The 27,848-nt window shown below is 47.3% G+C and overlaps 2 protein-coding genes across 4 annotated transcripts in view; one reads left to right on the forward strand and one right to left on the reverse strand.

The window, feature by feature from the left end:
- Positions 1-18: 18 nt before the first annotated feature.
- POLR2F (RNA polymerase II, I and III subunit F) lies at positions 19-21,387 on the reverse strand. Its single transcript, XM_063940565.1, has 4 exons — positions 21,298-21,387; positions 3,301-3,501; positions 1,218-1,289; positions 19-258 (listed from the first exon to the last, which is right to left on the reverse strand). The coding sequence occupies exons 1-4, from the start codon at positions 21,315-21,317 to the stop codon at positions 168-170; spliced, it is 384 nt and encodes a 127-aa protein (XP_063796635.1). The 5' UTR covers positions 21,318-21,387; the 3' UTR covers positions 19-167.
- Positions 21,032-27,848, forward strand: part of C9H22orf23 (chromosome 9 C22orf23 homolog) — a 106,482-nt gene continuing 99,665 nt past the window's right edge. The window contains exon 1 of one of the 3 annotated variants that reach the window (XM_063940564.1): positions 21,032-21,100. Coding sequence is in view for 1 of the 3 variants with exons in the window: in XM_063940562.1 (XP_063796632.1) it covers positions 21,549-21,581 (33 nt within the window). In the remaining 2 variants the exon portion in view is untranslated. Of the gene's footprint in view, positions 21,101-21,446; positions 21,582-27,848 lie in introns of those variants that run through there. The other 2 variants (XM_063940562.1, XM_063940563.1) reach the window with 2 other exon arrangements.

The raw sequence follows: 27,848 nt of genomic DNA on the forward strand, positions 1-27,848 counted from the left end.
AATAGAAATAGCATAACATCAGGGCTTTGTGGATTTTTATTAAACACAGGGATATTATTTATAGGATTAAAAAATAAATATGTACAACAGCAAATGCGAAGGGTGAATCGTAAAATGGTGAAAAAGTCCTGTTGGTTTTGGAAAGAGTCAGTGAATGTCCTGAGGTCTCAGTCAGTAATTATAAGCTCGTCCACCCCCCAGTCTTCATAACTGCCATCAGGGAGATAGCGTCTGATGATTATAGGGATTTTCCTCGCTCTGTGGGAAGAGAACAGCATTTATGTCTGAGCAGAAATAACAAAAAATAAATACAAATGGTGTTTACTCACAGCATCACTGTGCACCTAATAAGCTTTATATAAAATGTACAATATCATTGGCTTTGTATTCCTAAATTAAATGCCTGCACTTGATACAGATATATTAACAAATAAAATGAATACAAGTAAAGCTCATCAATAAATATGAGCAAAGGACAAAAGCTCAATGTTAAAAGAAGCAAAGTCAGCTGTACGCTTACTAACATGACTGAATGAAATACACTATGTAGACAAAAGCGACTGGACCCCCTCGCCCTCCCCACACATTAAATGGTCTGCTCTTGCAGCAGACACGTGTTCGTTAAGGTATAAAATGGGTAGAGGGGCACTAATTAGATCATTTGCTAACAAAATGGCATGCCGGAACGTGCCAACATTTTAAAAAGGGGATCATTGTAGGCTTGCTTCCAGGGCTGGACTGGTATACAGAAAATTTGGTAACCCAGATGGACTGGACAGATCTCAACCCCATTGAGAACCTCTGGGATGAAGTGGAGCAACAGGTGCATTCTAGACAGATTCGTCAGTCTTCAGTGTCGCAGATGATTACTGTACTTAAGGTAGAATGGCAAAACATACCACCTGCTGTTGTCCAAGAACTTGCGGACAGTTTGCATAGAAGTGTGTCTGCAGTAATCACTGCATGTAGTGGACCTACAAAGTACTGACATCGGTAAAAACTCGCTGATCTATTTGCAGACCGTGTTCACTTTTGTCTGCATAGTGTACTTACATACAGTGGTGCCTAAAGCACACGCTGATGTTGCAAAGCTGAGCGTGGCTATATCTGTAGCGTCTCCTTTGGCAAAAATTGTTTCAGCTCATTTGAAATGGGAGTCGTTGCAGTGGGTAATCATGGCAGTCATAACATATTTAATTCTTTTTTGGTAAACTTACTTGAGCTCCTTCATGGCAATAAGAAGAGGATCAGTTTCTCCTTCTAGCTCCACCATAACAGGCGCACACATTCTGGAGAGAGGAGAGGGGAAGGAGGATGGTAAGGAACCTTTGTAGCTCTACATGTAAACTCTGGCAAATAAACAATGAATGAAGGCAAAACATGGGGTCCCCTCTGCATTGGCATAATCACGCATGATGAGTAAATAGCACATTTCAAATCATCTCCATTTTACAGACGTGAGAAGCAATTGGATGTCAAAGTTAATGATGGATTTCAAGACATGATATATAACTTATTTACAAATAGAGATTCTTTCCATTATAGTTTATAACTATTCAGTAAAATATACACAACATACCCATGTTCTTTATATATTTAATTTACTTAAATGTGTGGGAACTTCTGCGATACATAATCTACTTGCGTATTAAATGTTTTGCACCTCTGAATAAATCCCCTGCAAAAGGTAAAGAAACGCTTTAGTTCAAAGATCTACGAGGAGAGGGAATGGTCATATATTGAGAGTTTTAAACCTTCAGCGATGAAACGTTACATAGAGGAGTTTACTTTATGTTAACCACTCTGCCTTTCCAATGTGGAATTACCGCATGTCAGCACAACAGCTGGAAGGATTTAGTTGGTAGTATGTGGAGGCAGCAACATACAAAACCAGACTTCACAAGATTTCCAATCCTAAAATGCCGACATTACTGTAAGCAAGTTTATATTACCTAAGAACAGCTGACGGAGTGTATAGGGACTGAATCTGTTTCATAGCCACTGAAGCTTTTGCACTCTGCACTGTGCTGCTGGGAGTTTATTTACCACCGGAAGCATTGAAGGTGACCATAAATGATCACTGCAGAGTTTCTATGAACAAGGTAAGACTGACGCGCTCGCTGTAAGAGACTGTTGAAGGATATATCATAAATTCAAATCCACTAATTATAAACACACACCCGGAGGAATGTTGCTCTAATTTCATATTCAGGACTTTGGAAGATTACCATAACTAGTAGACAATATTGCTAAACATCTAGACACTCGTTCAGCAGAATGACAAATTTATCCAATGTGATATTTTTTTTACATTTATTATATAATGTGTATATAATTCTGAAGATAATTTGCCACACTGAGAAAGCAAACTTCATTTGTGAGTGAATCTTATTATAATGTATAGATTATGTAAATATCAATCTTTATTTATGGATGCTGCATTTTCCTGCCCTGCAGAGAACGGCCTGTGTTGAGATGTTTGCATATGCCACTTTTTTATTCACCAAAGTCATCACTGACAATATTTAGATTTTCAATATAAAAAGGATTTTCTGAACTAGTCAAGTAGACCCAAATGATTATGCTTGTTGACTAGGGTGCCATTGACCGATTATTTTTTCATCTACTAGGCTTAATGAGGGCTACACAAAATTAAAATGTACATTCCGCCTCATCCATAAATACAGAGCTCACAAATGGGTAATTAAAATAACAGGAATTTATGCAGTTAACATACAGTTTTCAAAACACAATATTTTACCCTTTAGGTTTCTCAAAAATCCCCCCTTATTCAAGTTGGTCAGTCTGCCTCCGCCTCCTGCAAAGTGTCCAGCCCCACATGATACCTTAATACCATTTCAAAGAAGAGATAAGCGGAATTGGATTTACTCGGAAACTTATCTAAAAAAAATGCTTACTGGCCATCAGCTCTTGCGTATTTTGGATAGTTAATAAGATAGATCTGAACATGCGCTGGTTCCGCAAAAAGAACCAAGTAAATCTGGACCTGCTCATCTCTACTCCAAAGTCACTGTGCCAGTGTTGATAGCTCCATCGCCATCCTATACAGCCCTCTCATCACTGATGTGCCTATGCAGCTCCATTCAGTAAAGTATACATTATTCATTACAATACGGGATTTAATTTATAAAAAAAAGGAAGCAAGGTTTGCATGAGGCGATAAACATATTCAGGTATAATATAACTTTACCGGTGACAGAACACAGCATAGCATCTTATATTTTTGAATATTACAGTATGGGGACACAAAAAATTAATTCACTATTTTTACACACTTACGCTATCTGTAGTGCTCTAGTTCCCAAAACACGCGCTCGTTCATATTTTGTCATGTAATTAGTGGTGATGCGTTTCTGGTTCCCCTGCTGGCCTTCACCAGCTGGTAAGATGGCCACGTTCTCCTGGTCTTCCTCCTCTGCATTGTACAAGTCATCAAGCCCCTCATCTTCCTCAGCATCATCAAAATAGTCTGCCTCAAAACTGTAGGAAAACATATTCACACATAAAATTTATGGAAAGTATGAATTTACTATCTAAAAAAAATAAAATAAAAATAAATTACAAAGGCCTAAAAATCTCAGTACAGATTTAAATAAGAATTTACTTACCGATAATTCTATTTCTCATAGTCCGTAGTGGATGCTGGGGACTCCGTAAGGACCATGGGGAATAGCGGCTCCGCAGGAGACTGGGCACATCTAAAGAAAGCTTTAGGATTAACTGGTGTGCACTGGCTCCTCCCCCTATGACCCTCCTCCAAGCCTCAGTTAGGATACTGTGCCCGGATGAGCGTACACAATAAGGAAGGATTTTGAATCCCGGGTAAGACTCATACCAGCCACACCAATCACACCGTATAACTTGTGATCTGAACCCAGTTAACAGTATGATAACAGAGGAGCCTCTGAAAAGATGGCTCCCAACAATAATAACCCGATTTTTGTAACAATAACTATGTACAAGTATTGCAGACAATCCGCACTTGGGATGGGCGCCCAGCATCCACTACGGACTATGAGAAATAGAATTATCGGTAAGTAAATTCTTATTTTCTCTAACGTCCTAAGTGGATGCTGGGGACTCCGTAAGGACCAGGTCCTCCTCAGCCAGGGTATCAAATTTGTAGAATTTAGCAAACGTGTTTGCCCCTGACCAAGTAGCTGCTCTGCAAAGTTGTAAAGCCGAGACCCCTCGGGCAGCCGCCCAAGATGAGCCCACTTTCCTTGTGGAACGGGCTTTTACAGATTTTAGCTGTGGCAGGCCTGCCACAGAATGTGCAAGCTGAATTGTACTACAAATCCAACGAGCAATAGTCTGCTTAGAAGCAGGAGCACCCAGCTTGTTGGGTGCATATAGTATAAACAGCGAGTCAGATTTTCTGACTCCAGCCGTCCTTGAAATATATATTTTCAATGCTCTGACAACGTCCAGCAACTTGGAATCCTCCAAATCGCTAGTAGCCGCAGGCACCACAATAGGCTGGTTCAGGTGAAACGCTGATACCACCTTAGGCAGAAAATGAGGACGCGTCCTCAATTCTGCCCTGTCCGAATGGAAAATCAGATAAGGGCTTTTACAGGATAAAGCCGCCAATTCTGACACGCGCCTGGCCCAGGCCAGGGCCAACAGCATGACCACTTTCCATGTGAGATATTTTAACTCCACAGATTTAAGTGGTTCAAACCAATGTGACTTTTGGAACCCAAACTACATTGAGATCCCAAATTGCCACTGGAGGCACAAAAGGAGGCTGTATATGCAGTACCCCTTTTACAAACGTCTAAACTTCAGGGACTGAAGCTAGTTCTTTTTTGGAAGAAAATTGACAGGGCCGAAATCTGAACCTTAATGGACCCCAATTTCAGGCCCATAGACACTCCTGTTTGCAGGAAATGTAGGAATCGACCCAGTTGAATTTCCTCCGTCGGGCCTTACTGGCCTCGCACTACGCAACATATTTTCGCCAATTGCGGTGATAATGTTTTTGCGGTTACATCCTTCCTGGCTTTTGATCAGGATAGGGATGACTTCATCCGGAATGCCTTTTTTCCTTCAGGATCCGGTGTTCAACCGCCATGCCGTCAAATGCAGCCGCGGTAAGTCTTGGAACAGACAGGGTCCTTGCTGGAGCAGGTCCCTTCTTAGAGGTAGAGGCCACGGATCCTCCGTGAGCCTCTCTTGAAGTTCCGGTTACCAAGTCCTTCTTGGCCAATCCGGAGCCACGAATATAGTGCTTTCTCCTCTCCATCTTATCAATCTCAGTACCTTGGGTATGAGAGGCAGAGGAGGGAACACATACACTGACTGGTACACCCACGGTGTTACCAGAGCGTCTACAACTATTGCCTGAGGGTCTCTTGACCTGGCGCAATACCTGTCGAGTTTTTTAACCATGTGGACGACTTCTGGGTGAAGTCCCCACTCTCCCGGGTGGAGGTCGTGCTGAGGAAGTCTGCTTCCCAGTTGTCCACTCCCGGAATGAATACTGTTGACAGTGCTATCACATGATTTTCCGCCCAGCGAAGAATCCTTGCAGCTTCTGCCATTGCCCTCCTGCTTCTTGTGCCACCCTGTCTGTTTACGTGGGTGACTGCCATGATGTTGTCCGACTGGATCAACACCGGCTGACCTTGAAGCAGAGGTCTCGCTAAGCTTAGAGCATTGTAAATGGCCCTTAGCTTCAGGATATTTATGTGAAGTGATGTATCCAGGCTTGACCCTAAGCCCTGGATATTCCTTCCCTGTGTGACTGCTCCCCAGCCTCGCAGGCTGGCATCCGTGGTCACCAGGACCCAGTCCTGAATGCCGAATCTGCGGCCCTCTAGAAGATGAGCACTCTGCAACCACCACAGGATGGATACCCTTGTCCTTGGTGACAGGGTTATCCGCTGATGCATCTGAAAATGCGACCCGGACCATTTGTCCAGTAGGTTCCACTGGAAAGTTCTTGCGTGGAATCTAACGAATGGGATTGCTTCGTAGGAAGCCACCATTTTTACCCAGAACCCTTGTGCATTGATGCACTGAGACTTGGTTCGGTTTTAGGAGGTTCCTGATTAGCTCGGATAACTCCCTGGCTTTCTCTTCCGGGAGAAACACCTTTTTTCTGGACTGTGTCCAGGATCATCCCTAGGAAACAGAAGACAAGTCGTCGGAACCAGCTGCGATTTTGGAATATTGAGAATCCAATCGTGCTGCCGCAACACTACCTGAGATAGTGCTACACCGACCTCCAACTGTTCCCTGGATCTTACCCTTATCAGGGAATCGTCCAAGTAAGGGATAACTAAAATTCCCTTCCTTCGAAGGAATATCATTTCGTCCATTACCTTGGTAAAGACCCGGGGTGCCGTGGACCATCCCTACGGCAGCGTCTGAACTGATAGTGACAGTTCTGTACCATAACCTGAGGTACCCTTGGTGAGAAGGGTAAATTTTGACATGAAGGTAAGCATCCTTGATGTCCCGAGACATCATGTAGTCCCCTTCTTCCAGGTTCGCAATCACTGCTCTGAGTGACTCAATCTTGAATATGAACCTCTGTATGTAAGTGTTCAAAGATTTTAGATTTAGAATCGGTCTTACCGAGCCGTCTGGCTTCGGTACCACAATAGTGTGGAATAATACCCCGTTCCCTGTTGCAGGAGGGGTACCTTGATTATCACCTGCTGGGAATACAGCTTGTGAATGGCTTCCAAAAAAGCCTCCCTGTCAGAGGGAGACGTCGGTAAAGCCGACTTTTGGAAACGGCGAGGGGGAGACGTCTCGAATTCCAATATGTACCCCTGAGATATTACCTGAAGGATCCAGGGGTCTACTTGCGAGTGAGCCCACTGCGCACTGAAATTCATTGAGAACGGGCCCCCACCGTGCCTGAGCTTGTAAAGCCCTAGCGTCATACTGAGGGCTTGGCAGAGGCGGGAAAGGGTTTCTGCCTGGGAACTGGCTGATCTCTGCAGCCTTTTTTTTCTCTCCCTCTGTCACGAGCAGAAAAGAGGAACCTTTTGTCCGCTTGCCAACAAAGGACTGCGCCTGATAATACGGCGTCTTATTTTGAGAGGCGACCTGGGGTACAAACGTGGATTTCCCAGCTGTTGCCGTGGCCACCCTTTCAAAGGCAATACTTCCAAATGCCGTTTGGAATCCGCATCACCTGACCATTTTACTGGTAGAATTGGACAACGCACTTATACTTGATGCCAGTCGGCAATTATTCCGCTGTGCATCATGCATATATAGAAATGCATCTTTTAAATGCTCTATAGGCAATAATATACTATCAATATTTCCAGTCAGGGAATCCGACCATGCCAACCCAGCACTGCACCTCCAGGCAGAGGCGATAGCTGGTCGCAGTATAACACCAGTATGTGTGTAAATACATTTTAGGATACCCTCCTGCTTTCTATCAGCAGGATCCTTAAGGGCGGCCATCTCAGGAGAGGGTAGAGCCCTTGTTCTTACAAGCGTGTGAGCGCCTTATCCCCCCTAGGGGGTGTTTCCCAACGCACCCTAACCTCTGGCGGGAAAGGGTATACAGCCAATACTTTTTAAGAAATGATCAATTGTTATCGGGGGTAAACCCACGCATCATCACACACCTCATTTTATTTCTCAGATTCAGGAAAACTACAGGTAGTTTTTCCCTCACCGAAAATAATACCCCTTTTTGGTGGTACTCGTATTATCAGAAATGTATAAAAACATTTTTCCATTAACTCAATCATGTAACGTGTGGCCCTACTGGAAATCACGGTTGTCTCTTCACCGTCGACACAGGAGTCAGTATCCGTGTCGGTGTCTGTATCTGCCATCTGAGGTAACGGCCGCTTTAGAGCCCGACGGCCTATGAGACGTCTGGACAGGCACAAGCTGAGTAGCCGGCTGTCTCATGTCAACCACTGTTTTTTTTATATAGAGCTGACACTGTCACGTAATTTTCAACAGTACATCCACTCAGATGTCGACCCCCTAGGGGGTGACATCACTGTTACAGACACTCTGCTCCGTCTCCACATCATTTTTCTCCTCATACATGTCGACACAAACGTACCGACACACAGCACACGCACATGGAATGCTCTGATAGAGGACAGGACCCCACTAGCCCTTTGGGGAGACAGAGGGAGAGTATGCCAGCACACACCAGAGCGCTATATATATACAGGGATAACCTTATATAAGTGTTTTTCCCCTTATAGCTGCTGTATGTTTTAATACTGCGCCTAATTAGTGCCCCCCTCTCTTTTTTTAACCCTTTCTGTAGTGTAGTGACTGCAGGGAAGAGCCAGGGAGCTTCCCTCCAACTGAGCTGTGAGGGAAAATGGCGCCAGTGTGCTGAGGAGATAAGGCCGCCGAAAAGGGGGCGGAGCCTATCTCCCGGTTTTTTGTATATTCTGGCAGGGGTTAAATGCATCCATATAGCCCAGGAGCTATATGTGATGTATTTTTTGCCATGTAAGGTATTTCTGTCATGTTTTATTGCGTCTCAGGGCGCCCCCCCCAGCGCCCTGCACCCTCAGTGACCGGAGTATGAAGTGTGCTGAGAGCAATGGCGCACAGCTGCAGTGCTGTGCGCTACCTTATTGAAGACAGGAACGTCTTCTGCCGCCGATTTTTCCGGACCTCTTCGCTCTTCTGGCTCTGTAAGGGGGCCGGCGGCGCGGCTCCGGGACCCATCCAGGCTGGACCTGTGATCGTCCCTCTGGAGCTAATGTCCAGTAGCCAAGAAGCCCAATCCACTCTGCACGCAGGTGAGTTCGCTTCTTCTCCCCTTAGTCCCTCGATGCAGTGAGCCTGTTGCCAGCAGGTCTCACTGAAAATAACAAACCTAAACTAAAACTTTCACTAAGAAGCTCAGGAGAGCCCCTAGTGTGCACCCTTCTCGTCGGGCACAGAAATCTAACTAAGGCTTGGTGGAGGGTCATAGGGGGAGGAGCCAGTGCACACCAGTTAATCCTAAAGCTTTCTTTAGATGTGCCCAGTCTCCTGCGGAGCCGCTATTCCCCATGGTCCTTACGGAGTCCCCAGCATCCACTTAGGACGTTAGAGAAAAGGGGATGCAGTCAATAAACAGTCTGTCAGGATCCCAGCATTCAGGAGACCTACGACGGAATCCTGACAGCTGGTGATATACAGACGTCGGGAATCCTAACAAACGCTTGGTATTCCCACTTGGTTGGGGGGTCCACTCCATTAACCGAGTGGGAATAGAACCGGGCCCGATGCATGGCGAGCGCATCAAGCCTGCAAGGGGACTCTGCTGCCAGGATTCTGGCAGTAGCTTTAGGACATCAAGCTGTAATAGAGACTAGGCAGTTGGACAAATTAGATAAAATACATCAAAATAGGAGAGAGGTTTGGGTGTTGCATGCATATACGTGGTGGCAGAAGCAGGACTTCACCAAGAGAAATACACAAAAGCAAAGGGCCAAGAAGAGACCCAAACAAATAGTTGCAGTGGAGGGGAGGATGTTCCAGAAAATAGGATTTTACTTACCGGTAAATCTATTTCTCGTAGTCCGTAGAGGATGCTGGGACTCCGTAAGGACCATGGGGAATAGACGGGCTCCGCAGGAGATAGGGCACTTTAAGAAAGCTTTGGATTCTGGGTGTGCACTGGCTCCTCCCTCTATGCCTCTCCTTCAGACCTCAGTTAGGGAAACTGTGCCCAGAGGAGATGGACAGTACGAGGAAGGATTTTTGTAAATCTAAGGGCGAGATTCATACCAGCCACACCAATCACACCGTATAACTTGTGATAAACTACCCAGTTAACAGTATGAACAACAACATAGCCTCGGTCCAACCGATAAAACTACAACATAACCCTTATGTAAGCCATAACTATATACAAGTCATGCAGAAGAAGTCCGCACTTGGGACGGGCGCCCAGCATCCTCTACGGACTACGAGAAATAGATTTACCGGTAAGTAAAATCCTATTTTCTCTAACGTCCTAGAGGATGCTGGGACTCCGTAAGGACCATGGGGATTATACCAAAGCTCCCAAACGGGCGGGAGAGTGCGGATGACTCTGCAGCACCAATTGAGCAAACAGGAGGTCCTACTCAGCCAGGGTATCAAACTTATAGAACTTCGCAAAGGTGTTTGACCCCGACCAAGTAGCTGCTCGGCACAACTGTAATGCAGAGATCCCTCGGGCAGCCGCCCAAGAAGAGCCCACCTTCCTAGTGGAATGGGCCTTAACCGATTTAGGCAATGGCAATCCTGCCGTAGAATGCGCCTGCTGAATCGTGTTACAGATCCAGCGAGCAATAGTCTGCTTTGAAGCAGGAGCGCCAACCTTTTTGGCCGCATACAGAACAAAGAGTCTCAGTCTTCCCGATCCTAGCTGTTCTGGTTACATAAATCTTCAAAGCCCTGACCACATCCAGGGACTCTGAATCCTCCAAGTCCCGTGAAGCCACAGGCACGACAATAGGTTGGTTCATATGAAGATGAGACCACTTTTGGCAGAAATTGAGGACGAGTCCTCAACTCCGCCCTATCCACGTGAAAAACCAGGTATGGGCTTTTATGTGCTAAAGCCGCCAATTCTGAAACACGCCTTGCCGCAGCTAATGCCAACAACATGACCACTTTCCAAGTGAGGTATTTCAACTCCACTGTTTTGAGTGGCTCAAACCAAGGGGACTTGAGGAAACGTAATACCACGTTAAGATCCCAAGGCGCCAACGGAGGTACAAAAGGAGGCTGAATATGCAGCACCCCCTTAACAAAAGTCTGTACTTCAGGAAGAGAGGCCAATTCTCTTTTAAAGAAAATGGATAAGGCCGAAATTTGGACATTTATGGACCCTAGTTTAAGGCCCAAATTCACTCCTGGTTGAAGGAAGTGAAGTAGACGGCCCAAATGCAACTCCTCCGTAGGAGCAGCTCTGGCCTCACACCAAGAAACATATTTTCGCCATATACGGTGATAATGTTTCGATGTCACGTCCTTCCTAGCCTTGATCAGGGTAGGAATGACCTCTTCCGGAATCCCTTTTTCCGCTAGGATCCGGCGTTCAACCGCCATGCCGTCAAACGCAGCCGCGTTAAGTCTTGGAACAGACAGGGCCCCTGCTGCAGCAGGTCCTGCCTTAGAGGAAGAGGCAACGGATCTTCTGTGAGCAACTCTTGCAGCTCCGGATACCAAGTCCTCCGTGGCCAATCTGGGTATGAGAGGTAGAGGAGGAAACACATAGACCGATCTGAACACCCAAGGTGTCACCAGAGCGTCTACCGCTACCGCCTGAGGGTCTCTTGACCTGGCGCAATACCGCTTCAGCTTTTTGTTGAGACGGGATGCCATCATGTCTATCTGAGGCAGTCCCCACCGACCCGTGATCTGTGCGAAGACTTCCTGATGAAGACCCCACTCTCCCGGATGCAGGTCGTGCCTGCTGAGGAAGTCCGCCTCCCCGTTGTCCACCCCCGGGATGAACACTGCTTATAGTGCGCTTACATGGCCTTCCGCCCAGCGTAGAATCCTGGTCGCTTCTGCCATGGCCACTCTGCTCCTTGTTCCGCCTTGGCGGTTTACATGAGCCACTGCCGTGACATTGTCCGACTGAATCAGAACCGGTTTGTCCCGAAGCAATTTCTCCGCCTGACGTAGGGCGTTGTATATGGCCCTCAACTCCAGGACGTTGATGTGGAGACAAGTCTCTAGATTTGACCAGAGACCTTGGAAATTTCTTCCTAGCGTGACCGCTCCCCAGCCTCGGAGGCTTGCGTCCGTGGTCACCAGGACCCAGTCCTGAATGCCGAACCTGCGCCCCTCTAGTAGGTGAGCACTGTGCAGCCACCACAGGAGAGATACCCTGGTCTGGGAGACAGGGTTATCCTTTGATGCAATTGTAATTTGTCCAATAGGTCCCATTGAAAGGTCCTCACATGGAACCTGCCGAAGGGGACGGCCTCGTATGAAGCCACCATCTTCCCCAGAACCCATGTGCAATGATGCACTGAAACCTTTTTTGGCTTCAATAGGTTCCTGACCAGCGCTATGAGCTCATGAACCTTTTCCATCGGAAGAAAAACCCTCTTCTGGTCTGTGTCTAGAATCAGGCCCAAAAAGGTCAGACGCGTTGCAGGGACTAGCTGGGACTTCGGGATATTGAGAATCCAGCCGTGCATTTGCAACGTCTTCATGGACAGAGACACGCTGTCCAGCAACTTCTCCCGAGATCTCGCCTTTATGAGGAGATCGTCCAAGTATGGGGTAATTGTGACACCCCGCTGAGCGCAGGAGCATCATCATTTCCGCCATTACCTTGGTGAAAATTCTCGGGGCCGTGGAAAGCCCAAACGGCAACGTCTGAAATTGGTAGTGACAGTCCTGTACTGCAAATCTCAGGAACGCCTGGTGAGGGGGGAAAATCGGAACATGAAGGTATGCATCCTTTATGTCCAGGGACACCATCCAATCCCCCCCTCCAGGCTGGCGATGACCGCCCTGAGTGATTCCATTTTGAACTTGAATCTCTTCAAGTACAGGTTCAGGGATTTTAGATTTAAAATGGGTCTGACCGAACCGTCCGGTTTCGGGACCACAAACAGGGTTGAGTAATATCCCTCTCCTTGTTGGAGATGAGGAACTTTGACTATCACCTGTTGAATATACAATTTTTGGATTGCAGCTAACACTAGCTCCCTCTCTGACGGGGAAGTCGGCAGAGCGATTTGAAAAACCGGCGAGGAGGCATGTCTTCGAATTCCAGTCTGTATCCCTGAGAAACAATGTCTAATGCCCAGGGATCCACCTGCGAGTGAACCCAGACGTGGCTGAAAAATCAAAGACGTGCCCCCACTTGATCTGCCTCCCCCCGGGAAGCCCCAGCGTCATGCGGTGGACTTTGCAGATGCAGGGGAGGACTTCTGCTCCTGGGGACTAGCTGCGTGCAGCTTTTTCCCCTTGCCTTTACCTCTGGCAAAAAAGGATGATCCCCGTACCTTCTTGCTCTTATTTGAACGAAAGGACTGCATCTGATAATGGGGTACCTTCTTAGCATGCTGCGGGGGAACATAAGGTAAAAAATTTGATTTACCGGCCGTAGCAGTAGAGACAAGGTCGGAGAGGCCGTCTCCAAACAACTCCTCCCCCTTGTAAGGCAATGACTACATATGCCGCTTTGAGTCGGCGTCTCCCGTCCACTGTCGGGTCCACAAGAGTCGCCTAGCAGAAATAGACATAGCGTTTATTCTGGAGCTTAGTAAACAAATGTCTCTTTGAGCATCTCTCATATACAAGGCAACATCTCTGATATGCTCTATGGTCATTAAAATGGCATCCCTATCTAAGGTGTCAAGCTCCATAGATAAGGAATCTGCCCATGCCACGACAGCACTACAAACCCAGGCCGACGCCGTAGCCGGTCTAACAATAGTACCTGAATGTGTGTAAATGTGCTTCATGGTAATTTCCTGCTTGCGATCATCAGGATCCTTGAGGGAAGCTGTATCCTGAGAAGGTAGTGCCACCTTCTTGGATAAGCGTGTCAGCGCCTTGTCTACTTTAGGCGAAGATTCCCATCGTAGCCTATCCTTTTGTGGAAAGGGATACGCCATAAGAATCCTTTTGGGAACTTGTAGTCTCCTATCTGGAGATTCCCAAGCCTTTTCGCACAATTCGCTTAGCTCAAATGAGGACGGAAAAGTGACCTCAGGCTTTTTCCCTTTATACATGTGTACCCTCGTGTCAGGGACAGGGGGTTCCTCAGTGATATGCAAAACCTCTTTAATGGCAATAATCATGTAACGAATACCCTTTGCCACCTTCGGCTGTAATTTTGCATCTTCATAGTCGACACTAGAGTCAGTATCTGTGTCATCGACCTGGGATATGGTGCGCTTTTGAGACCCCGAAGGTCCTGGCGCCACAGGGACAGGCATGGTCTGGCTACCTGACTGATCCCTAGCTTCAGCCTTGTCTAACCTTTTATGCAGTAAATTTACATTTGCATTTAAGACATTCAGCATATCCACCCAGTCCGGTGTCGGCGTTGCCGACGGCGACCTGACATTCAAACACTCCCCCTCCACATTAAGCGAGCCTTCCTCGTCAAACATGTCGACACACGCGTACCGACACACTTCACCCACACAGGGAAACTCTTTCTCTGAAGACAGTATCCCCTTTAAGGCCCTTTGGAGAGACAGAGAGAGTATGCCAGCACACACCCCAGCGCTATACCCCTGGAAAGAAACACAGAATGCTTTTCCCCAGTAGCGCTGTGTAGTAATAAAACGCCAATTATGTGCCCCCCCCCCCCCCCCTCTCCTTCAAAACCCCCTTTCACCATGTGTAAAGCAGGGGAGAGTCCGGGGAGCTTCCTCTCAGCGGTGCTGTGGAGAGAAAATGGCGCTGGTGAGTGCTGAGGGAGATGCCCCGCCCCCTCGGCGGCGGGCTTCTGTCCCGCTCAAAGTTACTAAAAAATGGCGGGGGCTCTTTTATATACATGTACAGTGCCCACCTGTACATGTATATAGTCTTTTGCCATCAGAGAGGTGTTTATTCAGAGAGGTGTTTATATTGCTGCCCAGGGCGCCCCCCCTGCACCCTTACAGTGACCGGAGTGTGTGAGGTGTGTGGAGCAATGACGCACAGCTGCAATGCTGTGCGTTACCTCGTCTTCTGACTTCTTTTCTTCTGGCTCTGTGAGGAGAACGGCGGCGCGGCTCTGTGAGTGAACGCCTAGGACGAACCTGTGTTTACCCCCTCTGGAGCTAATGGTGTCCAGTAGCCGAGGAAGCAGAGCCTATCATTTAAGTAGGTCTGCCCCTCTCTCCTCAGTCCCTCGATGCAGGGAGCCTGTTGCCAGCAGTGCTCCCTGTAAAAAAAATAACAATTTACTCACCGGTAATTCTATTTCTCGTAGTCCGTAGTGGATGCTGGGGACTCCGTAAGGACCATGGGGAATAGACGGCTCCGCAGGAGACTGGGCACATCTAAAGAAAGATTTAGGTCTATCTGGTGTGCACTGGCTCCTCCCCCTATGACCCTCCTCCAAGCCTCAGTTAGGACACTGTGCCCGGAAGAGCTGACACAATAAGGAAGGATTTTGAATCCCGGGTAAGACTCATACCAGCCACACCAATCACACCGTATAACTCGTGATAGGAACCCCGGTTAACAGTATGATAATAACGGAGCCTCTGAACAGATGGCTCGCAATAACAACCCGATTTGTGTAACAATAACTATTTACAAGTATTGCAGACAATCCGCACTTGGGATGGGCGCCCAGCATCCACTACGGACTACGAGAAATAGAATTACCGGTGAGTAAATTCTTATTTTCTCTGACGTCCTAGTGGATGCTGGGGACTCCGTAAGGACCATGGGGATTATACCAAAGCTCCCAAACGGGCGGGAGAGTGCGGACGACTCTGCAACACCGAATGAGAGAACTCCAGGTCCTCCTCAGCCAGGGTATCAAATTTGTAGAATTTTGCAAACGTGTTTGCCCCTGACCAAGTAGCAGCTCGGCAAAGTTGTAAAGCCGAGACCCCTCGGGCAGCCGCCCAAGATGAGCCCACCTTCCTTGTGGAATGGGCTTTTACAGATTTAGGCTGCGGTAGTCCCACCGCAGAATGCGCCAGCTGAATAGTGCTACAAATCCAGCGCGCGATAGTCTGCTTAGAAGCAGGAGCACCCAGTTTGTTGGGTGCATACAGGATAAACAGCGAGTCAGTTTTCCTGACTCCAGTCGTCCTGGAAACATAAATTTTCAGGGCCCTGACTACGTCCAGTAACGTGGAATCCTCCAAGTTCCTAGTAGCCGCAGGTACCACAATAGGCTGGTTCAAGTGAAACGCTGATACCACCTTCGGGAGAAACTGAGGACGAGTCCTCAACTCTGCCCTATCCATATGGAAAATCAGATAAGGGCTTGTATAGGACAAAGCCGCCAATTCTGACACACGCCTGGCCGAAGCCAGAGCCAACAGCATGACCACTTTCCACGTGAGATATTTCAAATCCACAGTCTTAAGTGGTTCAAAGCAATGTGATTTCAGGAACTCCAAAACCACATTGAGATCCCAAGGTGCCACTGGGGGCACAAAAGGAGGCTGAATACGCAGAACTCCTTTGACAAAAGTCTGAACTTCAGGTAGTGAAGCCAGTTCTTTTTGGAAGAAAATCGACAGGGCCGAAATCTGGACCTTAATGGACCCCAATTTGAGGCCCAACGTCACCCCTGCTTGCAGGAAATGCAGGAATCGACCCAGTTGAAATTCCTCCGTTGGGGCCTTCCTGGCCTCACACCAAGCAACATATTTCTGCCAAATGCGGTGATAATGTTTTACGGTGACATCCTTCCTGGCTTTGATCAGGGTAGGGATGACTTCCTCCGGAATGCCCTTTTCCTTCAGGATCCGGTGTTCAACCGCCATGCCGTCAAACGTAGCCGCGGTAAGTCTCGCCATCATGTCCACCTGTGGTCTTTCCCACCGGTTTACCAGCATTTGGAAGACTTCTGGATGAAGTCCCCATTCTCCCGGGTGGAGGTCGTGCCTGCTGAGGAAGTCTGCTTCCCAGTTGTCCACTCCCGGAATGAACACTGCTGTCAGTGCTAACACATGATTTTCCGCCCATCGGAGAATCCTTGTGGCTTCTGCCATTGCCCTCTTGCTTCTTGTGCCGCCCTGTCTGTTTACATGGGCGACCGCCGTGATGTTGTCTGATTGGATCAGTACCGGCTGGTTTTGAAGCAGGGGCCTTGCTTGGCTTAGGGCATTGTAAATGGCCCTTAGCTCTAGAATATTTATGTGAAGCGAAATCTCCTGATTTGACCACAGTCCTTGGAAATTTCTTCCCTGTGTGACTGTGCCCCAGCCCCGAAGGCTGGCATCCGTGGTCACCAGGACCCAGTCCTGTATTCCGAATCTGCGGCCCTCTAATAGATGAGCCCTCTGCAGCCACCACAGCAGCGACACCCTGGTCCTTGCCGACAGGGTTATCCGCTGTTGCATCTGGAGATGGGACCCGGACCATTTGTCCAACAGGTCCCACTGGAAAGTCCTTGCGTGGAACCTTCCGAATGGAATCGCTTCGTATGAAGCTACCATTTTTCCCAGGACTCGTGTGCATTGATGTACCGACACCTGTCCCGGTTTTAGGAGGTCTCTGACTAGAGATGACAACTCCTCGGCTTTTTCCACTGGAAGAAACACTTTTTTCTGGTCTGTGTCCAGAATCATTCCCAGGAACAGAAGACGTGTCGTCGGGACCAGCTGTGACTTTGGAATATTGAGAATCCAGCCGTGCTGTTGTAGCACTTCCCGAGAAAGTGCTACCCCCACTACCAACTGTTCCTTGGACCTCGCCTTTATCAGGAGATCGTCCAAGTACGGGATAATTAAAACTCCCTTCTTGCGAAGGAGTATCATCATTTCGGCCATTACCTTGGTAAAGACCCTCGGTGCCGTGGATAACCCGAACGGCAGCGTCTGGAACTGATAGTGACAGTCCTGTACCACAAATCTGAGGTACTCCTGGTGAAGAGGGTAAATGGGGACATGCAGGTACGCATCCTTGATGTCCAGGGAGACCATGTAATCCCCCTCGTCCAGGCTCGCAATAACCGCCCTGAGCGATTCCATCTTGAACTTGAACCTTTTGATATAAGTGTTCAAGGATTTTAAATTTAAGATGGGTCTCACCGAACCGTCCGGTTTTGGTACCACAAACATTGTGGAATAGTAACCCTTCCCTTGCTGAAGGAGGGGTACCTTAACAATCACTTGCTGTGAATACAGTTTTTGGATAGCCACCAACACTGCCTCCCTGGCAGAGGGAGTTGCTGGTAAGGCAGATTTTAGAAAACGGCGGGGGGGGGGGGGGGGGGGGGGGACGTCTCGAATTCCAGCCTGTACCCCTGAGATACTACATGAAGGGCCCTGGGATCCACCTGTGAGAGAGCCCACTGTGTGCTGAAATTTCTGAGACGGGCCCCCACCGTACCCGGATCCGCCTGTGAAGCCCCAGCGTCATGCTGTGGACTTACCGGACGCGGGGGAGGACTTTTGCTCTTGGGAACTGGCTGTATGCTGCAGCTTTTTCCCTCTACCTTTGCCTCTCGGCAGAAAGGATGCGCCTCGCGCCCTCTTGTGTTTATGGGGCCGAAAGGACTGTACTTGATAATACGGTGCCTTCTTTTGCTGTGGGGTAGCCTGTGGCAAAAATGTCGATTTCCCAGCCGTAGCTGTGGAAACGAGGTCTGAAAGACCATCCCCAAACAGTTCCACCCCCTTATAAGGCAAAACTTCCATGTGCCTTTTTGAATCGGCATCACCTGACCACTGCCGAGTCCATAACCCCCTTCTGGCGGCAATGGACATTGCGCTTATTTTTGATGCCAGCCGGCAAATATCCCTCTGTGCATCACGCATGTATAAGACAGCGTCCTTTATATGCTCCACTGTCAGCAAAATAGTGTCCCTATCCAGGGTATCAATATTATTCGACAGGGAATCTGACCACGCAGCAGCAGCACTGCACATCCATGCTGATGCAATCGCTGGTCGCAATATAATGCCCGTGTGTGTATATATAGCTTTTAGGGTAGCCTCCTGCTTTCTATCAGCAGGATCCTTTAGGGCGGCCGTATCCGGAGACGGTAGTGCCACCTGTTTTGATAAACGTGTAAGCGCTTTATCTACCCTAGGGGACGTTTCCCAACGTGACCTATCCTCTGGCGGGAAAGGGTACGCTGCCAATAACCGTTTAGAAATTATCAATTTCTTATCGGGGGAAGCCCAGGCTTCCTCACACACCTCATTTAATTCCTCAGATGCAGGAAAAACTACTGGTAGTTTTTTCTCACCGAACATAATACCCTTTTTTGTGGTACCTGGGGTACTATCAGAAATGTGTAATACATTTTTAATTGCCTCAATCATGTAACGGGTGGACCTATTGGAGGGTACACTAGTCTCATCGTCGTCGACACTGGAGTCGGTATCCGTGTCGACATCTGTGTCTGCCATCTGAGGTAGCGGGCGTTTTAAAGCCCCTGATGACATTTGAGACGCTGGAACAGTCACAAGCTGAGTAGCCGGCTGCCCTATGTCGTCAAACCTTTTATGTAAGGAGCTGACACTGTCACGTAATTCCTTCCATAAGTCCATCCACACAGGTGTCGACCCCACAGGGGGTGACAACACATTTACAGGCATTTGCTCTGCCTCCACATCATTTTCCTCATCATAAATGTCGACACAGCGGTACCGACACACACACAGGGAATGCTCTGACAAAGGACAGGACCCCACAAAGCCCTTTGGGGAGACAGAGGGAGAGTATGCCAGCACACACCAGAGCGCTATATACCACAGGGATATCACCTATAAAGAGTGTTTTCCCTTATAGCTGCATATATATATTATTCTGCGCCTAAATTTGTGCCCCCCCTCTCTTTTTTACCCTTTCTGTAGTGCAGGACTGCAGGGGAGAGCCAGGGAGCGATCCTTCCAGCGGAGCTGTGAGGGAAAATGGCGCCAGTGTGCTGAGGGAGATGGCTCCGCCCCTTTTTCGGCGGGCTTTCTCCCGCTTTTTGTGTTATTCTGGCAGGGGTAATTTACACCTATATAGCCTCTGGGGCTATATATGGTGTCAGTTTTGCCAGCCAAGGTGTTAATATTGCTGCTCAGGGCGCCCCCCCCCCCCAGCACCCTGCACCCATCAGTGACCGAAGTGTGTGGTGTGCTTGAGGAGCAATGGCGCACAGCTGCAGTGCTGTGCGCTACCTTGGAGAAGACAGAAGTCTTCAGCCGCCGATTTTCCGGACCTTCATGCTTCTGGCTCTGTAAGGGGGACGGCGGCGCGGCTCCGGGAATGGACGACGAGGTCGGGTCCTGTGTGCGATCCCTCTGGAGCTAATGGTGTCCAGTAGCCTAAGAAGCCCAAGCTACCACCACTTAGGTAGGTTCGCTTCTTCTCCCCTTAGTCCCTCGCTGCAGTGAGCCTGTTGCCAGCAGGTCTCACTGTAAAATAAAAAACCTAAACTATACTTTCTTTCTAGGAGCTCAGGAGAGCCCCTAGTGTGCATCCAGCTCGGCCGGGCACAGAAATCTAACTGAGGCTTGGAGGAGGGTCATAGGGGGAGGAGCCAGTGCACACCAGATAGACCTAAATCTTTCTTTAGATGTGCCCAGTCTCCTGCGGAGCCGTCTATTCCCCATGGTCCTTACGGAGTCCCCAGCATCCACTAGGACGTCAGAGAAAGAGAGAAAAATTCCAAACAAAAATGCTTTCTAGGCAGAGAACTCAGGGGAGCTCCCTGCAGTTCACCCATTTCCCTCTGGGCACAGTGTAAAACTGAGGTCTGGAGGAGGGGCATAGAGGGAGGAGCCAGTGCACACCCAGAATCCAAAGCTTTCTTAAAGTGCCCTATCTCCTGCGGAACCCCTCTATTCCCCATGGTCCTTACGGAGTCCCAGCATCCTCTAGGACGTTAGAGAAATAGAGATACTCAAGGAGCATTTAGAAATTAGGGATGGACATTGGAAGCCTGGGATCGATTGGTTGCCGGGCTTCAGACATCAAATCCAGCCATGTTGTAGCTTCTAACCATCACATCGTAACCAGAGATGGTTTTACTTTGCACATTCAGAGCTTCACGCATGCACACAGTAGCTCAGCTGTGGACACAACTTTTGGGTGTCTGCAACAGCATAGAAGCTGTCAGCCATTGGATGGGTATCAGAAAGTTGCATTTGATGGCTGGCAACCATTGAATAACTGCCTTTCGATGGGAAAAATAGTTTCATGAGATCGGGAACATTGATGGTTGTGAACCATCAGCATCCGTTGACCATCCCTATTAGAAAAATTGAACAGTACCAGGATGGCCAAGAGACTTAACACGTAGTTCAGATAATGATGGTGGAAACCTATAGCTAACAGTACAGGCCAATCAGCACTGAGCAGGGCCACAATACTAGGATACTAATCCCAGAAGGACACCACTGATTGCAACATATATGCATGTGACAATTTGTCAGGCAGGTCTGACGGCATGTAGGACAGTCTGAATGATCTGTAAGGGCAATATGAGCTGGTCTAAAAGGTATGTGGAGTACACTGTTATCGCAGAGGGAGTATTAGTGCTATGAGAAAATTTAATGATGTTCTGCAGCAGTTTGGTTACGCTAACCCTGAAGCAGGTCACTGGCAATATGGCAGATACCAGCAGGACAGGCACAGTGCGTGTGAGGGAGAGCACAGTCCGGCACTGACCGGATACCCCGCGGGTGGCACACTCACTTGTCTTCGTTGTCAGACATGGCGCTACCCGCTCACTCCGCCTCTGCTCCCAGAGGTTGAGGTTTGCGACCCCCACTCAGTACGGCAGCGATGCGACCGGTGATGGCAGAAAACACGCGTCACCCGGCTTGCCTTCCACTGCAGCTGCTTTCCCTGTACTGCGAGCAGGAGACGGAAACACGCAGCACGCTGCCCACGCCCCCTTCGTGTACACGGGGTAATGACCCAGCTCCTTCCCCGGCTCTGTATCCATGGTGACAGGACTCCTCAGCAAGCAGCAGCAGGTGAGCTGTTACCGTGCACATCATAGCGCTGTATTATTATACTGTGTATTCTTTATACATCTCTTCTTATTTGATTAGTATTAATGTGTCTGATTGTGGTATCGTGTGTAATGTATCATATATGCCACATATATCTATGTATTTACTGTATACCTGGTGACTGCAATAATGTCATTTAATTCAGTCTGGGAAATATGCATGCTTTATGTAGTATATTGGTATTTCCATTAGAATAAATGATATATTGGTGATATATTGACTATACTTATACTCAGAGAATTATCATCAGTTGTTTGAATATGTCAGATCTGCCTGTACTATTATATAGATTAGATATGGGTCAGTGATTGCCGGCGTCTGTGAATTTAGGAGATTCGCCATTGGCAAATTCAGTTTGTAGTATTCCTTATCTGCCAAAATGTGAATAAATTGTAGCCACTGTAGTGTCAGACAACCACCCCATCACTAACCAGCAGGGCCAAGTGTTTACTAGCTGAATACCGGTGCCTCGCTACGCAATTTCAAGTATAATGCCAATATTTGTCAGGCCGCGAGAATAATCCCCCTCCTTCTCTGCCCCGTCCCATGTCTGATGCTGCCCTGCTCAGTGCTGTAAATGCTGGGACGACATGCCAAGTTCCGCCCGCTGTATTTTAAATATGTAAGGTTTGCAAGGATAGGCTGACTCTATTCCAAAGGACCCTAGGTCTCCTTGCTTAGCTTCTCACTCTCCTTAGGCTAGGGCCACACATAGCTGAACGGGACCCACTTGGCCGGGAGGTTTTTTTTGCGTGTACACGGATCCTGTTTTGCCGGACATGCGGGAATTCAATAGAACACAGTGCAGCTCAGCCGCACTGTGGGGGTTATTCTGACCCGTTCGCACGCAGCGGTTCATCACTGCGGAATGAAAGGGGCAGGAACTGCAGCGCAATGCGCACTCGCGTCGCGACGCTGCCGGCAGAAAAAGTGATTGCAGCAGCGATCACAAGAAGACTGACAGGCAGGAGGCGTTCCGGGGCGTCAACTGACTGTTTTCCAGGAGTGGTGAGGCGAACACAGGCATGTCCAGGCGTTTGGAGGGCGGATGTCTGAAGTCAATTCCGGGACCTTCGTCGCTGGATCCGTCACACAGGGTAAGTAAGTCTCACCCTGGTCTTGTTTTGCAGGAAACGTTTTTAGTATAGCAGGCGATCGCAGCCCTGCTATGCTAAAATACACTCCCCCATAGGCGGCGTCAAGTTGATCGCACGAACAGCAAAAAGTTGCTACGTGCGATGAACTCGGAATGACCCCCTGTGTGAACACATACATTAAAATGTATGTGTTCACATTGAAATCCCGCCGTCCTGCCATCCAACTCAACCGCAGCATGCTGCTGTTGGATCCGGCGGCTGCGGGACCGCCGCATATGTGTGGGCGCCTGCATAGGCACCCGTGTGCGGCTCATTCCGGCCAAGCGGGTACCGCTTGGTCGCTATGTGTGGCCCTAGCCTTAGGACTCCTCTTTTGAGGTAAAAAGGTAAAGGGGTATATCAGAATCAGAATCAGCTTTATTGGCCAGGTATACTTACGTATACTAGGAATTTGTCTTCGGTTTGCTATACAACAGCCAAGTAGGTAACAGGTAAGCAGGTGTGTGTGTGTGTGTGTGTGTGTGTGGCAAGTAAAGTTACACAGATAGGTATACCGTAGGGACACAAGTTAGTTACATATACGTCTAGTCAGTCAATGTTCAGGAGTTCAGCAGGCGGACAGCTTGGGGAAAGAAACTTTTGAGGCTTCTGGTGGATCTGGCGGGGACAGCCCTGTAACGCCTGCCTGAAGGAAGCAAGTTAAACATGCTGTGGCTGGGGTGTAGCTGGTCTTTTACTATCTTCATTGCCCGCTTTTTAGCTCTGGACAAGTACAGGTCCTGGACTGAGGGAATATGCAATTGCGGTCAAATTCCCGAAAATGTCGAAAAACTGGACTTTTTCGCCCCCCAAAAAAATTCGACAATGCAATACAGTACTTTTCGTCAAAAAAACGGACTTTTCAAATTTGACTTTTTGAAATTCGACATTTGACAAATTCGACATTTCTGCAATGGTACAAATGCGGCTTTTCGACAAAAGTATATTCAATTGAAGAATGTAAATTCGACAACAGTGCTTTTTGACAGTAAATTCGTCATTTTCAATCCGCCTCACTTTGCTGGCGGAATGTAATAAAAAAATGTAAAAACGTTTTTTTTTGTGGTTTTTTTTTATTGCTAATAGCATATCTATTTATATTAGAAGGGATTAGGTACTTGGTTTGTCTATTTAGGAGGCACAAGTATTATTTATATATTTTTTAAAGTAAATTTTTTTTTTTTTTTTTTTTTTATGGAATGGGTTAAAAACCCGAAAAAAAATTGCGTGGGGTCCCCCCTCCTAAGCATAACCAGCCTCGGGCTCTTTGAGCCGGTCCTGGTTGCCAAAATACGGGAAAAAAATGACAGGGGATCCCCCGTATTTTAACAACCAGCACCGGGCTCTGCGCCTGGTCCTGGTGCAAAAAATACGGGGGACAAAAAGAGTAGGGGTCCCCCGTATTTTTTGTACCAGCACCGGGCTCCACTAGCTGGACAGATAATGCCAGCGCTATTCCTGGTACCAGCTCCAAGTTAGTCAATATGAAAACCGTTTGTGGAGTGAGAGAGTGAGCTGTCCAGGCTGGCTGATCTTATATACACTGCATACAGTATACTACAAAGGGACCTATAATCTCATTGTTCATTGGACATAGGAATGTCTCCTCGCATCATAACAAAAGGTCATAGGTTAGTTTGAACAGGTGGGCTGTGACTATTACAAACAGCTCAGGTGGGAGGGAATCGCCGGATTCCCGCCGCATGGATAATGAACTGCAATATAAGAAATGTCCAGAAACTACTAATGGCCATAACTATATGCAGGAGCGATTAATCTTTACCTAACCAACACCGGATTGTTGCTATTAAAATACTCTTCGGTTAGGTACCAAACACATCTGCTCAAACCCTGTCTGGCCCTTCGTACAACAAAAAGAGGAATTCCTTTGTCCAGGGACCAACTACACTAACCAAACTTACTGTTACTATTAAGGGGAACATTATCTATTAAACCTGCTATATGGATTTATTAAGTAGCGATTGTGTCGCTCGCTAGACGCACACAAACTCTACCGTAAATGCACATACCATGCGTTCAAGCGCACGCCCATAGGGGCGCCGTCACGCAACTGCGAATATGTGCACGCACGCCAGAGAAAGTGCAGCGGGCGAGCGCATGAGGTGAATATATGGCAACGTGCAGCATGATATTTTTCTGACTTTGACAGTCCACCCTTTGGCAGTCATCAATAACTGCCACTTCCTAAAACAGTTCAAAAAGAGAAAAATATATGTCATATGTAATACATTTCTATGATTGGGTAAGGGAGAAGAGGATCAGGTGGGAAAAAGGTATGACCTAGTGAGATAGTAGAAGCATGTGTGTATGAATCCATGTTTGAGGGGTCATGTATCATCGTGCCGTACGTGTTTTAAATCAAGCTTCGAGGTATTGCGAAGTATACATTTGAATTCCATCTTATAAAGTATTAAGGGCCTGTGGATGGGCTGTCAAACTTTACCGAGCTCTTTTCGGCTTTTGGTTGCAACAAAATGGGGGAGCACATTTTAGTTGATGATACATGATTGGGGGAATATGTGAGTGCTGATATCTGTGCCTATATTCCCTATCGACTATGTGTGTCATTACCTGAAAGTTGTAGTGGTGAAGATAAGAAGCAATTATGGTAAATGCAGTCATAAACTATGTGAGTTTAATATACATTTGCTGATTGAGGTCTTGTCTGATGTCTTGTCTCGATGTACATGTTGACTGTAGTCTCCCGATGCTTTTGCTATAAATGCTGAGCAAAAAGCTTTCTCAATGTCCATAGACTTACAATCTTTAAAGTATTGGGCTATCGTAAAAGTTAAAGTCACTAGGGAAAATGGGGGTCTATGGCATTGTCCATCAATGGTTTGTGTAAAAGGTTGTCAAATTCTTCTTCCAAGCGGATGTCTTTGTACCTTGGAGGAAAACAAAGGAGAAACGGGTGAAAGAAACGGACCGTGGAATCACATTTTCATCACAACATTGTCTCTATCGTTGGGTCATAAATCAAATTTGTTGTTGTTAATATCTTTCATTTTGTTATGGGATACAGTCATTACTTCAGGCAGTACTTTTCCAATATAACATAACCCTTCTGAGTTTGGGGCAAGCCACTTATATGCCTTCCTCCCGCATATGAAATATGCATCATCGGGGAGAACATATGGGACGGAGTGTGACATAACCATATTACAAATTTTCCATATGAAATCTCCTAACCCTAGTTTTTCCATCTGTTTAGTACACGTATCTGTTTGTACGACATGTGCACAGTATCCCGGTGATACTTCTCCAACTCGCATGGTCCTACTTCCTAAAGTGTACCTATACCGGAAGAATCTTCCATGGTCGGCTATCTGGCGTATAAGCTCTGTGTCTATGGGCAATCTGTCGGCTCTATGTGAGAATGTCATGGTTTGATTACTCCATGACACTTCCCAATTTCCCGGCTTTCGGGGATTGGAAATGTTAAAGCACACTAAGGACCTATCCACATGATATTGGTGGAGCTTCAAACTAGGAGGTCTAGAGATATTAAACCTCCTGTCCACCGGCCTCCCACCACTTAGCTCAAGTACCTCTCCTACAGTTAAAGGGAATGGTACTAGTCCTGATTTGCTATGACCTTGAGGTACTTGAGAGCATACCCAACAATCTGTCTGATTTAACACTTTACCCACTAAGGAGTGATAGTCACTCAATGGATGCCGGTCCATATGGATATTAAAACTGGATTGACATTTCTTGATACACCCATCCTCAACTATATTGTCACAATGCCTACAGATGCAGTTCTCTTCAGCTAACAATCCTTCACAATGTCTACAAATAACATGGCTGCTAGATCGTTTTCTGGTACTCGCCTTTGCTTGGTGATTGTGTTGCTATTGGAAATTTACGCCTCCGTCTCAGTCATCAGAAACCCATTCCGGATCCTTTCTCGACCTCACTGGTACTTTCACCGAAACAGACTGCTCTGGTCAACATCATGGTCAACAGGAAAACACGGACTGCAGTCTCTTGGGGCGAGTCCATCTTACAGGAGGAGAAAGAGAAATTTGTAATGGGGGTACAAAAAATACTTTGAGGGGAAAGAAAAATGTTACGATGTCTTATGTCCTCTAGTCTTGTTGTTTTTCTTGCTCTGCTGTCATCTCAAAGGTGCTGTCTCTCAGTCTTCCAAACGGACACTCCGGTGATACAATATTCCTTCCAAATCAGCGATCTCCCTGTAAGGAGCAAAAATCTTGCATTACCATTTGTCTAACTGATGTGTGACATACCATCTTTAAAACATGAGAAAGAAGAGAAGAGAGAAAAGGAAAAAAAACAAATGAGAGAGAGAACAATTCATCACATTTTACATTAAACAACAAACAAAAAAAACATTATCAGATCTTCCGTTCACCATCAGGCTGTCACACCAACACTTCCACTGGTGTCCTTGCGAAGTCCCCTCCCCACCAGTATTTCCACTCCCCACCGTTTTGCGCCTGGCCAGGACACACCGATGTCGGTAGGTCACACTGGGGTTTGGTAGACTTCTGCAAGGACCAAATAGCTATGTGATGTTTGAGTTCTGCCGATGAACATCAGAGATGGGGAAGAAAAAAAACATTTACAGATAAATTTACAACGTTCTCCCGGCCGTTCCTGTGCCTTCAAGGAACTGACCTCCCAATATCATTAACTGTAACCTCAGGCTTACTATCAGTCCTAATGATCACCTTTCCTGTCTGCATGTTACAGGTGCGGCCCAAAACTCCTTCCTATGTGATCCCTGATTTCAATTTGGTGTGCTATAACTTTGCTCATATCTTTGTCTAGGGGGTTGATATGACTTTTGTCTACTTCTTGATCTACAATCTCTTGCAAAATGACCTTCTTTCTGGCAATTATAACACCTTTTCACCTTTGACTTACCCACAGGGATCTGGGGCTTCTTTGTTTCCCTGTGCTTGATGATGTTTTGCTCATGCCCAACAGCGGAGTTCCTTAATGCAGTCACTGAGTTATTTCTCCAGTATGGATTGGTGGTCTGTATCCTTGCTCTCAACACTTCCTTTAAACCATCCATTAACACAAATACTGCTACTTC

Source organism: Pseudophryne corroboree, chromosome 9, assembly GCF_028390025.1.
Source record: "Pseudophryne corroboree isolate aPseCor3 chromosome 9, aPseCor3.hap2, whole genome shotgun sequence".
NCBI lineage: Eukaryota > Metazoa > Chordata > Amphibia > Anura > Myobatrachidae > Pseudophryne > Pseudophryne corroboree.